Raw genomic sequence first — 12905 nt, forward strand, 5'->3', positions numbered from 1 at the left:
GCGCTCAACTGAGGCGGCATATTTCACCTCGTTTCCGCCCCCTGGCGGCTGTTCCGGAACTGCAACTCCCATAAACCCTTTTAGTCCTTTAACAGACTTCTGAGTTTCTGTCTTATGTCATGGCCCTATTTTAATGCAGCCTGATGACTAATGCTGACATGTTTGATTTATTTGCTGACCTCATGCTTTTAAAGCCCAGAGTCATCCTCCCGGCTGCATAAAAAGAAGGAAGTAGAATAAAACAAAATCTGATATCATCATATTTGTACCTGCACAGATTTATTTTAAACTGTGCAGTCTAATGGAAAAAACAAAGAGCAGCGTGTCGTCCTTATCTTAAAACTGCACGCTCCTTACTCCTCTGAGTGCTGAGATAATTGGATTTAAACACACAAACACATATTTCATTATTTTATTCATTAGGAAGACGTGTGTGAGAGTGTGGAGCAAGTCACCATCAAACACTAAGGAGATTAAAATAGTTTAGAGTAAACACTTGATTAAAGTTTTGGTTTGGTTCTTTGTCAACAGGCTCATTGAACTACAGCTTTAGTCTTGAACCATAACAATGTTTTTCTCCTCTGATTTCAGCTCCGCTGCAACAGGGTAACAAATTAAACCTCCAGTCGGCAGAAAACAGATCAGCAAGAGTGTTTTTTTATTTGTAGAGTCGCAAACTACACAGCCAGCAGCTTAAAATCCAAAAATCAATCAGTCAATAAGACAAAAGTGTGACGCGTGAATAAAAAGGCTCTTTGGTTGCCTGGTAAATTAAACTTTCTGTCTCCAGTGGAAACAGGCAAACGGTTAAAAAGTGCTTTTCCAGGACAGGCCTGATTCCATTTAACTGTGCCGTCATCTCAGTGATGATGCATCAGCTGAAATATTACAAAGTCTAATCCTGAGCAGAGAGTCACAGGTAACCGTCTGGTGGGGACGTCGCGTGCAGCCTGTTACAGCAGGGCCCAGGAGCTGCAGGGGGTTTCACATCTTAATGTAAGTACGAGCGTCCCTGCCCAGCTCAGGATTAATGGGTCTACAGGTGAAATATTAATGTGGGAGGGAGGATGTAAGTTTAATGGCCTGGAATGGATTCATTACCCAGCATTAATGTTGATTATTAAAGATCTGTTAAACATTACTCCTGTTTTCTTCCTTTTTAACTGTCTGACAGGAAATCACGATTTATCTTGTTTTCATGACCTGCTCTTTCCTCTCCTCCCGTTCTTTTGTTAGAATTTAGGATTGTACACTAATTTTGCATGTAATTAAAAAGAAAAAAGACAGCTTGGACCACTAGAGGTCATCTAGTAGTTATTCTTGCACATATATATATTATTTTAGCACATCTTCACTGAGCATTAATAAATTATGATTAGAATCATCTTAATATCTTGGTACTGTGCACTCATGAACGTCCGCATGATGGGCCATCAAACTCAGTCCATTTATTTATGTATGTAACGATAGAGGTGAAATCAAATGAAAATTGTCCAAAATATCAGATGTAAAATGTCCTGAAATGGGCGCTCACAGTGTCTTATCTATCAACTGCAGATGTTCCTGTGCTAAATGTCAATGTCTCATTCTCCAGAGCCAGCAGGCTGGGTGATGCTGACTGGAATGTCCTGTATCTCTAACACAGGTCCTCTGTCTTCTGCCCGTGTGTGTGTGTGTGTGTGTGCGTGACAAAAGCATGGAACTCTTGCTGGAGTGTGTGGTCAATCGATTGCCTGCAGTGTGACAGACGGATGCACCCAGGCTTTTCCACGTTAGCAGTGGGTCAGGTAGACTTCAGGTCGCTTTGTGGCTCAGATGTTAGCGAGTCTTCCACCACTTTCACTTTCCAGCAATGCAAAAATCCAAAGACCCGACTCTCTGTATCAGATATCAGGCTGTCAGAATGTAATCTGCCTCGGCTGGTGTGGCTGAGGAAATATGTCTGGTGGATTTGTACAGTATCATTTCTGAGTGGTGTCTCTATATGAGGGGTGGAAACTCCCTGCGTTCTTCCTCAATGCATCCTTTGTTGAAGCTGGTGGAGATGCGCTTATCTCCAAGACAGATGGTGGAAGGTGAGTGTAGCCTTGTCATCTTCCTGATAGTAGCACTGAACGTGATTGTGTGAGCCGCTTCCCTCCTCTTTTCTCTTTGCTTCATTGTATTTAAAAGTGTCAGACCCACCGGCTGCATCATGGAGCTCGGGTTTGAGTCCTGCGCCCTCTAGCGGCGCATGCCTGCCACAGCAGCGTGGTCCCTGCCCGTCGTTGTCCCCTCTGTCATTTTTGTTTTGAAGGTTTAATGTGGGCACAGAGGTAGCTGCAGGTGAAACATGGCGACTAGGTCAGCAGTCCCTCGCAGGGCTGACAGAGACTGACAGATCGATGCTGCTGCACCTGTTGGCAACTTCTCTCCTGGTCTGGAAACACCCAGAGGAAATCCACGTCTGAGCCTGGTGACAGTGACTGTCCTCCCAGAAGAGGCCACACAATTAAAAGTGTGTCTTCATATCAGTAAATGGTTCTTTCTGAGGAGAAGCTTGTAATAAATCAGTGATAAATGATTATTATTGCACGTTTCAGAGTCCCACTTTGTGCATCCAGGCACTTGGGTTGATAGATTCCCCCGGATGTAGCTGATAAGTAGAATTTGCTTCACTTCTGCACCCAAAACAACTTCTGTCATGGTCGGCCGATGCAAAACACCACAAATGGGTTCCATTTTCCATAGGTTTTGCGTATTGAAGTTGTAGATGTGTTTTCCTCTTGAAAGGATCAGCAACGACTTCATGAACAAGAGCTTGATGAATGCTTGCCGACAAATCAACTTTATTAAAATATTCTGAGCCACAGTGCCGAGTTTGTGGCACACGCTGCATTTTTTTCCCAGGCAGGCATAATTCACAGTAATATATTCAACAATCTCCCATCTACGCTGCAAATCTGCACATTTTTGCACTGTTCTGTTTCCTTCCACAGACTGAAAACAACGCCTAGCTTATCTTAATTGCCAATTTGCTTCATGCCAGCACTGCATCTGTTTTATGTTGTCCACACGACGCTGCAGAGGACAACTTATTTCTAACTGAGCGTGACAGACGCCCTGAAGCGAAACAGCAGGGGAGGGTTTTTTCGGTTTCAAACTCTTAACCCAGTTTTCTGTGAGAACAAATGATTTTTTATTTCGTTCCTGCAGACAATCTCATACTGAAGTGACAGCAACAAACACGCTGGAATTCATTTAGAGCCGAGCTCTGGCTACACGTGTACGTCGCCGTCTCTTCGTTTTCATGACAACAGCAGAATCCTCGCAAAAGACAACAACTGCGGGAGGTGATGAGGCATGAAATAAATCTTTGCTTTCTATGTTGACACCGATCAGGGTAGCAAAAGAATATGTTGGGACAGTGGAGTAACAACAAAGCTGATGGGCCTATTTTCTGACTCCCTCTTTCCATTTCATAATAAGTTTGTTGAGCAACAAGGGGAACGAGAAAATGTCGACTTGGGATTTTTAAAGGGATAGTGCGCCCAAAATTCATCCTCTCAACCCTTAGTCAGTAGAATTAGCTAATTAAAAGAGCTCTACAGACTACTATAAAGACAAATGACCTCTACGCTGCGCCTTATTGCCTCTGTGGAGGCATCATTGTGTTTTTAATTGGGCACTATGTGGAAACTTAACGTGAATATTTCCGCCACCTAGTGGTCAAAGGAAGGATAAGCTGCTTAATCACGGCCATTGATGCTGCTACGAGTCGAATTTGACTGTTAAAACAACGTCGAACACCCTTTTCTTCCCCTAAATGCAGATTAACATTAAACACACCCAGTTGCAATAGACTTTGGTCATTTTTTGGCTGCACTAGCCCTTTAACACAAGATGAAAACAGCTATATTTCCGGGTCCTCACATGAGTCCAATTATGTTACACTTTTAAAGGTTCTTTAAAACGAAAAACAGTAAGAAGGGATGATGTTTGTGTTTAGTGATTGACTGATGGCCCGTGTGGAGATCTGTGGGGGCTGGTATATTAAATTTCTACCCTGACTCATTTAGAATGAAAACATTGACAACCCCCCACCCTCCAACCCTCCACGACTGTTCTCAAAACTGCAGCGACGCACGTCAGTTTTAATTGGCACAGATGTTAAAACAATCGCCCGGAACAAAACAGAGCTGCCAAACCTGGAAAGGAATTGAGTTATAATGAGTTAGAAAGATCGTGTAAATTAAAAGCATTGATCGTATTTATATTTATGATTTAATCATTCCAAAGTTAAATCTGTCTCTCCAACATTAAACTAAAAACCAAGCATCTTTTTAAATTAACCTTTGGGAGAGGCAGATTTAAAAAATAATTTTAAAAAAAGTATAAATAACTGAATTTGCTGACTTGGGGCTCTTGTTGTGATCATTTCTCACAGTAAAAATAATCTCTTTATCTGTTTTGTTATGCAATTTAAACAGGCTGCCCCCCAAGACACATCATTTAAGTGACATTTGCAGTAAAGAATGATCATTTGAACGGACCCAACAGCAACAAGGTGCAGTTCTCGAATAAGCCAGCAGGGGGCTCCCGTGAACCTCCTTTAGACGTTTTAGACGCGCGCCGTTGGAAGGTGACACTGGAAATGTTGACACGCTGTTGTGTTCGGAAATATCACACATAATGCAGATACAAAGCTGTCTGCTATCGTCATCAGTGCAGGTCGCGCAGAGATGCCATGGCAGAACAGATAAATGGACTCTCGAGCTCGAGTGGCGCTTGCATGAGAGGTGCGTTTGCTCCAAGCAATCAGAGGCTGAAGAAACGGAAATTGAGGACTCCTTTTCTAATCCCCATCACACCCCCCACCTCCATCTTGTCCCTTCACACTTTTCACATCTTTTTGCATGAGCGGAAAAAGGTAAAAATCTGGATTTCTCTGTGATGGAGCCCAAACAGTGTTGAGAGTACAACCCTAGATTTGGCTGTAGCATTTAACTGCACTGTAAGTGTAAGCGGGCTCTAAAGGGCTCATTACGTGAGGTTATGGGATGCAGCAGGAGTCAGGGCTCCTCCAGGGCTCTCGTGGCTCTCTGCACAGCTCACCACAATCAGCTCATGTGGCTCTGCCATTTAAACAGCCTGTTAAAGGAGGAGCTGTGCTGCTCCAGAGTACCCCCCCACCCCACCCCACCCCCTGAAAAAAGTCTTTAAAAAAGCAGAAACTGACTGTACGAGCTGGACGCGGCTGCTGGCTGCTTACCTTTGCATTCTGGTGCACTTGCTGCGATGAGGCTGAGCCTATAAATAAACTCTGGAGCCCCTCCTGGCTACTGAAGGTCCTTTACACTTGCCAACACATGCTCTCTCTCTCTCACACACACACACGCACACACACACACCACAGGATACAAAGCTCGGCTCCGGTGGCAAATAAAATCTGCTGACAAAGTATCAGGTCAACAGCCAAGACGCGTGAAAGAGAGTGAACAGTGACAAAGGTGCTCTGAGAGAGGGGCGCCCTGTTAGCGCCGGGGCGAGCCAAGTTTGGGGCAATTTGGAGTTTGTTTTTTTTTCTATCTTTTGGAGGGAGAGGGTGGGATGAGCGTTGGGAGAGCGAGGCAATATGGAGTTTGTCATAATGAGATGGAGCCAGACGGTGAAAGGAGACACATAAGGTCAGAGCCACGGGGTGAGAGCCTGACAGCTGAACCTCACATTCTTCTCCGCAGAGAGACAGACCGTCACGTCCCACCATCTGTACCTTATCCCCCCCCCCCCCCACACACACACACACACACACGCTTCATTTACATTAACTTCCATTAACTTATACAACATGAGCACTAAACGGCGCTAATTTACGACTAATCTTGATTTAACCTCTACACCCCGCGGTCGATAAAGCCGTGGGACCCCAAATGTTGCCCCCCCCCCGGAGCGCTGCACGACCCCTCGGACTGACTGAATTTCCCAAATTAGGATCCCACATATACAGAGCGTCACACAGGCGGTCCTAAATTCTGGAAAAAACAAAACAGAGGCCTAAAACTTGGAAAGGAAGAAACACAGTTGGACTGATTCTGCCTCCTGCTTGTGATTTCAATCAGATGCCAAAGTCTCATGTTGAGATCCTCAAATTAACCCTCAAGCAGCTCTAATCTAAGTATTTTGTTTCCTCTCTGCAGGAATCTGAGGATTTCTGCCTGAAAGTCCGACCTGGAGACTCCGAGACCGTTCCGACGTCTCTATTTCCCACTTGTTCTGTGGTGCCTAAATGAGCAACACACGCGCACTAAAGCCAGCAGTGAAACCATTGTGGGCCCCTCTTTGTTCCACACCTCCCCGCAGACATCTGGACACGTCCTCTATCGTCCTGTTTCAGGGCCCATTGTGGGGGGGACAAAAGGAATCAGGCGTCCGACCGTCCGAAAGTCACTCTCCATCACGCCGCACTGACACGGAGACAATGAGGAGGAGGTGGGGGCGCCAACGGTGAAGAAGAGGCTCTCTGCTCTGCACGGACGAGGAGGGAGGTGAGTGAAAGGGAGCTCATACGTCCCAGCTGGACACCAGAGCTCTCAGAGGGGTCAGGGGACAAAGCGCGTGATGGTGACTGTTTGCAGGCTTCTTCATCGCTGCCACGACGATGACATTGTGGGGAAGTAACCCGGGAGGCAAACTAGAGAAAAGTTTGATTTCCTGTCGCTTCTTTTGCCAAATAAAGGTGAAACGATGAGTCTTAACAATGAAACTTATGTCAGCGACTCTTCACAATAACGGTGCAATAAACTTAATTAATGTGGTATTATACATTTGTTTGTTATATTCAGATTAAACGGAGCATCATATCTCATCATAACTAAGCTGCTTTTATCAGTAAATAATCATTTAATGGGTTTGTGTTACTGTGTCTGACTAGGCCAAACACAGGGGTTATTCCAACTTAAATACAAGTTTGCCTTAATAAATCTTTGATAATAATTTCATTCTAAAGTTTGCACAATGTGCAAATTAGTGCTTTGGTTTAGATTAGACCCATTTTAAGCCCTGGGATAATATTCTTAATGCATTAAGTCCTTTAAATTAACGAACTCTTAGCAAACATTATCCAGGATTTTAATTCTAATTCTAATAACAAAGCCTCTAATTGTGCAGATCTCTGATTAATGCCTGCTTCAGAGCCGCATGCACTGCGGACAGATTCCGTGCGTGTCCCTTTAAAACAGTGACTCCTGGAGGTTGTTCCAGGTTCTGTTGCTGACAGCAGACAGCGCTCAGCTCAGCTCAGCTCGGATCAGCTCGGCTCGTCATGCGCTTCGTTTTGCTCCAACCCGCAACTGTTGGGACCACCACAGAGAGAACCTTCTCTGTTATGAGAGGATTATTTTATTTATGAGCGGGCTAAATATAGTTAAAACTCGCTTTTCCCTCCTCCTCCTGGAGCAGCTGCAGCATGAGCGGGGCATCTTCTTAGAAAGAAGTGTGTGTTGAGAGTGTGTGAGTTCGGGTTGGTTCTCCGGGGCGGTGCTGCTCCTGCTCCGGCTGAGGACCGTCGTCACCCCGCTGTCATCATGGCTCTCCGGGAGTGATTTCAAAGTTCCTGTTTTGGTTTTTTTTTTTTTTTTGGAGAATTTGACGCGCTTGAGAGCTCCCAGCTGAGGCTCCGCGGCTCGGTTTTTACTTGGTTTTGATGCCTTCGGGTTTGATTTCAGTGACTGTCTGACAGGAGCGCGCAAAGTGCCCGATTCCAGAGGATCCGACACCGGGAAAGTGTGGAGATGAACTTTGGAAATCTTCTCTTTGTGACTTTTTCAGCCATCACCTTTGCGTCAGGTAAGACGCCGGCTCGATTTCCCGTCGCTCGCACCCTTCGGTGCTGCCTTCAAGGCCGTAGGAAAGGAGCGATTGGGGAGAGCAAATGCCATTTCAATTTGCAGCATTTTAGCCGGTGTCAGGGGGATGGCTATTATCCGTGTGCGGCTCGCTGAGGTGGTCTCAGAGGGGGGTCTTTAAGGCTGCAGTATAGGTCAGGCTGAGTGAAAACGGTGAGCTCCCACTTTCCGTTTCAGCAGAAACGCATCATCCCTTTATAAAAGAAGTTCAGAGCCGAAAAGTTGCTGTTTAAGGATTATGTTTAATTATTTTTTAAATATTATAGCCTATCTCCTTTGGGATACCTAATCCTAAATGAAAGGAACGCCTGAAAGGATTTGGTGTGCGTTTTTTTTAAATGTATTTGTGTTTATGAATGGAAAAGGAAGTCAAACTGAGAACTATGCATCGCCACCATACCAATGTGTTTTATAAGCTACTGTAGTGCTCTTAGCAGTTTTTGTCAGCATCTGACCCCTGACCTGTCTGGCATGTGAGCCATAGCTGATAGGAAATCCAGCTACTGGATTTAGCCTTTTTGTTTGCAGGTATGGAGCAAAAACTTTAAAGGAGATGTCAGAACACAACATGTGGGAGCTGTCTGACACTAACTTCATATGTATTGTAAAGAACAACTGAATACTTTAGCGGTTAATTGCTCGGTTATGTTCATCAATTATAATACACAGGCTGCATAATGTTTGCCAGTAGCAGATGTGGCTAAAATGGTTGCCAAAGCAACGCCATCTCCCTCTGGTGGTAGGCTGCAGTAAATACCACCATCTTTTGACTGAGCTGTAATTCTATCTGGTAGAGAAAAAGGTGCTTCTATTATCATACAGACCTCCAAAATCCACCCGTGTCACCTATCGCTGCAGCTGCTAGGACATCATCACAGCTTTAGCTAACATCGCAATTTCTGGGAAAAAAAAAAAAAAAAAAATCTTAATCGGTCCAGAAGTCCCGATGTGACTCCTCTCTCGCGGCACACTTGACAGTCAGAGCCCTTGTTTTTTTTCTTCCCTTTTTAGCACGCACGGCTACCTCCATCCATTTAGCTGGAGTGCTCATGTCCCCTCTTTCCCACATCCATCTCACTCCTCGTTCCTGTCGGCTGACTTGTATTTTCATAAAAGTGCAAAAGAGAAGTGGTTAGAGTAGAAACAGGCATTATGAACTCGGGGGGGTGATAAATAGCTTTAATGCTGAGATCATTCTGTGGTTTTAGTGGAATAAATGTGAGCCGGACCACTATTCCAGCAGACACCTCGGCCATCGGTCAGATGGACGCCGGTGTGTTTGTGCTTTCGGTCCTCCCATGACAGTGGTGAGAAATGTGGCTCAGGGCTGACTAAACCCCCCTCGCTGATGAAAACAGCCGCGGATGATGAAACCACTACCGGGCCTGAATCACGTTGCCGGATGCCGATGATGTCCCACTTCTGGTACAGCCGACGATGACATCATCCGGAGATAAGATTACGGGCGAGCAGGACAAACAAAGGCTCAGCAAGGACCAGGCCCACAAGATGCTCAGACCTGTCGTTGCTGCTCCCAAACAGGAGCTCCTCAAAATGATTATCAGGACTTTAAGAGGATGTGAATAAAGCAGAATGGAGGAGAGACTGATCAAATCTCAGCAGACAGCCGGCCACCTCAGAGAGAAGCTGGCGGCCTTCTGCTTCTGCCACCTTTCACATTTAAACGTAACCTCAGAGAAGTCTGCCTATCAGGGAGGGACCTGTGTTTTTCACCGGCTATCACACCCAGACAGGTTCAGGTTCCTCTGTTTTTCTGTCCCTCCAAGCCCAGCTGTCGCCGAAAGGCACCGAGATCTAAAGCCAAACAGAGTTCCCTCGCAGACTGTGGGTTTTTATTTCTTCTGCACATTAGCGTGACAGCAGTACGCTCGTGTCCCTGGGGGGGCCGTGAGGTTAATATTTAGAAATACTAATTAATCAAAACACCACTTGTTATGCAATGCCGCAGCTAGCAGACGAAAAATATAACCCGAATTAGCGGGCTGGCTTTTGTCCCGATAAGTGTTCGATGAGGTGTGTAGGACACGTCTCGGGCAAACATGCGGAAGCATCACAATCAGAACCAAGAGTTCAAAATGAAGTTCAGATGTAATCATGACAATTAAGTCTAATTAACCTCACGCTAATGGTCACAAAGTGACTAACTGAGTCTGTTAATATCAGGGATAAAAACATTGTTAAACGGCACAGCTCAGTGTCACGATGCGGATGCCTGATCTGCTTCCAGGCCAGATGATGATAGCTCTCTCTAACCACTCGACCACATGATGAGTTTGTTCATCCGCCATTAACGCAAACGCAAGCTCACTGGAAATTTCTCATTCCTCGTTTTGCCCCCACAGTCTCCTGCACGCACACATAGAGTACTTTTAGTTTAGGGACTAGAGCAGCAAGTCAGCAGCTGTCACAACGGGCACTTAAAGCCACAGCCAAACATTTAGCATTTCTGCTAAGTGTCCAATTGCTGGACTGAAGCCTGTCTGGCTCCGCCCCTTATGTACCAAACCAGTCCAGATTGTTTTTTTGGGACCTGTTCCTAATTTGGGTCGGTACAACGCAGCTTCTGCCAGAAATGAAAACAGCTCTAATTGACAATAAAATAAAAATGTGAAAACCTTTTTGGTGGTTATGCAGATGGCTGCATGGCAGGAGCTGACGTTCAGCTGTTTATCTGTGCAGGCTGCACTTTTAGCTGCTTCTCGTTGATTGAGACGCGTTTCTATCGCCGTTGTTTTCAAATGCACCATCCAAAAACCAGCAGTGCACCGGTCTCTAAGAACAAAATGGCTAATACACAATACTCTAAGACAAACACAAAACAAATATTGGCTATTTGAATAGAAAATATGGCTCCAAATGAATGGTCACAGAGCTATTGACCGTATAAAATATCGATTCAAGTGTTTGGTTCATACCAAAGAGGCCATTATAATTGAAAGAAGGTTCATATGGACTATAAACAGTATCATCGCCTGCTGTAGGTCAGTTTACAAATCAATGAGGCCCATTCTTTCACAAAGAGAGCGAGGGTGGGAGGGAAATAAAGGCTGCACGGGTGATTCAGTCAGGACGAGAAGGGTGAAAAGAAGACCTCGGATGTTTCAAGGCTTTAAAAGAACAGCTTATGGAACAACAAGGAACGACAAACTGGAGGCACATCGAGGTGTTTCAGAGGAGAAAATATGAGCTTTAATGCCAACGTGGGCAAAAAAAAAAGAACTGTGTTTGTTGACAGGAGAGCCTTGAGAGCGGACCGGGCGGCGATAACCTCGCATGAGGCCGCTTCTCTCATTTACAGAGCCTGTCGCTTCGATGACAGCTCAAGGTTTTCTGGGGATTATCTGAGCGTTTTCTGGCCCAGACTTGCATTAAAGGGCTGCGCGGGTTTGTTCAAGTTCAAGATGTGTTCGGCGGCACGCTCCGTACGAGATGTTTACGCCACTTTGAGCTCTTGTTTTAATGTAAATGCGAAGCAGCTGATTTCTTTGGTTGTCTTTAAACACTCCACGAGATCTAATGTGCAGAAATCTCCAAAATCTCCATACAGTTGGGCTGATAATTATGTAAATTATGTGCACCAGAATGTTCTTAATGACCTTAAATTGTGGATTTTTGACAGCATTTTGAGTATCAATGCGTTCAGTCACATTCCGAGGTCTTTCATGACCCATGTGATTAGTCAGAAGTTCTCGTTATCACCCGTTAGCTCTGTCAGGATTTTCTAAAAGCTGCATTCAAGCACCCACCAACAATCTTCCTGTCATGAAGCCAATGTTCCCCCTCACATAGAAAGTGTTCCTCTCGTGGTCAAGGTGGCATGTTTTTGTCTGTTTTCACAGTCAGGAGTGGGTGCTGATTACAGCTTTTTCATTGTAGAATTTTTGGATGGCGATGCGTTCACGATTGTGCACCACATGGTTACATACCGTAAATAACGTTACAATGACATGTTTCCAATAAGATCTGGTCCCCCCCCCCCCTCTACACACAAACACTGGGGTTAATGCGCATGTTTAAGAACTTTAAGAGCTGAATATTTGAACTTCAGTCTGATTTGACACCCTGAGCTGAGAGATTAATTTTACAAAGTGGAGTGAATCCACCAGCTACACTTATTTTATCAGGCGCGCTAAGACAACAGAATCAGGCTGGACAGACGTGGATTTAAGGCGCCGCTTCGGCGTGTTTCCGTCTTAATCCGACTGTATCAGGTCATGTTAAACAACATGGCGCCACAGTGAGGGCCGCAGCTCTACGACACGCTCTTGGAAACGTTAAAGGTGTAACAAAAACATGCAACTGCAATGTTAAACCGCTGGAATAATCTTGAAGTACGCGGTTCTGTGCCACTCTGGGGTTTTTTTGTAATAAATCTGGTTATGATAGAGGAGGATGAGGTCAGTGATGTAACAGAGGCGGTTCGTGGCGAGGACATCATGCCTGCCGCAAACAACACAAACAACAACATTGCGTAGCCTCACTATGCAGATGTGGAGTTGGAGCATTTTAAAGGATTATCATGAGACCTTTTATTTTTTGTGGACGTGCGATGGCTCATTTTTAATGCCTCAATTAGCGAGTTCTGCTTTCAGAGCGGACCGTGATCCCCCCCGGCTGGATGTTTACTTCAGGTTTATGCTGCGATGGATCCGCCCGCGTGGTCGGAATCCGTTCATAAATCTGCTTACAGCTGAAAAGTGAGGGTTTATCCTGATGCCTCAGATTTAAGAGCGAACGCACCAGAAGCGTGCACAACAACATGCGTGTCTTTAGATTGCTCCTCTGCGATGTGGCCGGGGAGGATTTTCCAGCCGTCTAGATTATTTGTGGAAAATAATGCCCCAGACGTTGCTGCAGAATAATCACTGGCACAGTGACCATTTCATTTTCTTTTCTTTTTTTTGGGGGGTGAAGAGGAGACCATCTGTTCCTCGGAACTCGGCTAAAAGCAGCAATTTGAATTATTCATTTTTCTGACTGTAACATGCTGCACACAGACAT

At 45.2% G+C, this 12905-nt stretch overlaps 1 protein-coding gene across 2 annotated transcripts in view; it reads left to right on the forward strand.

Moving 5' to 3' along the window:
* Positions 1–7238: 7238 nt before the first annotated feature.
* Positions 7239–12905, forward strand: part of zgc:77784 (uncharacterized protein LOC402947 homolog) — a 29562-nt gene continuing 23895 nt past the window's right edge. For both annotated transcript variants that reach the window (XM_057049800.1, XM_057049801.1), the window contains exon 1: positions 7239–7824. In XM_057049800.1, the coding sequence (XP_056905780.1) occupies positions 7770–7824 (55 nt within the window). In that variant the 5' untranslated portion in view covers positions 7239–7769. The remainder of the gene's footprint in view (positions 7825–12905) is intronic.

The sequence above is a fragment of the Takifugu flavidus genome, chromosome 12 (assembly GCF_003711565.1).
Source record: "Takifugu flavidus isolate HTHZ2018 chromosome 12, ASM371156v2, whole genome shotgun sequence".
In the NCBI taxonomy this organism is placed as follows: domain Eukaryota; kingdom Metazoa; phylum Chordata; class Actinopteri; order Tetraodontiformes; family Tetraodontidae; genus Takifugu; species Takifugu flavidus.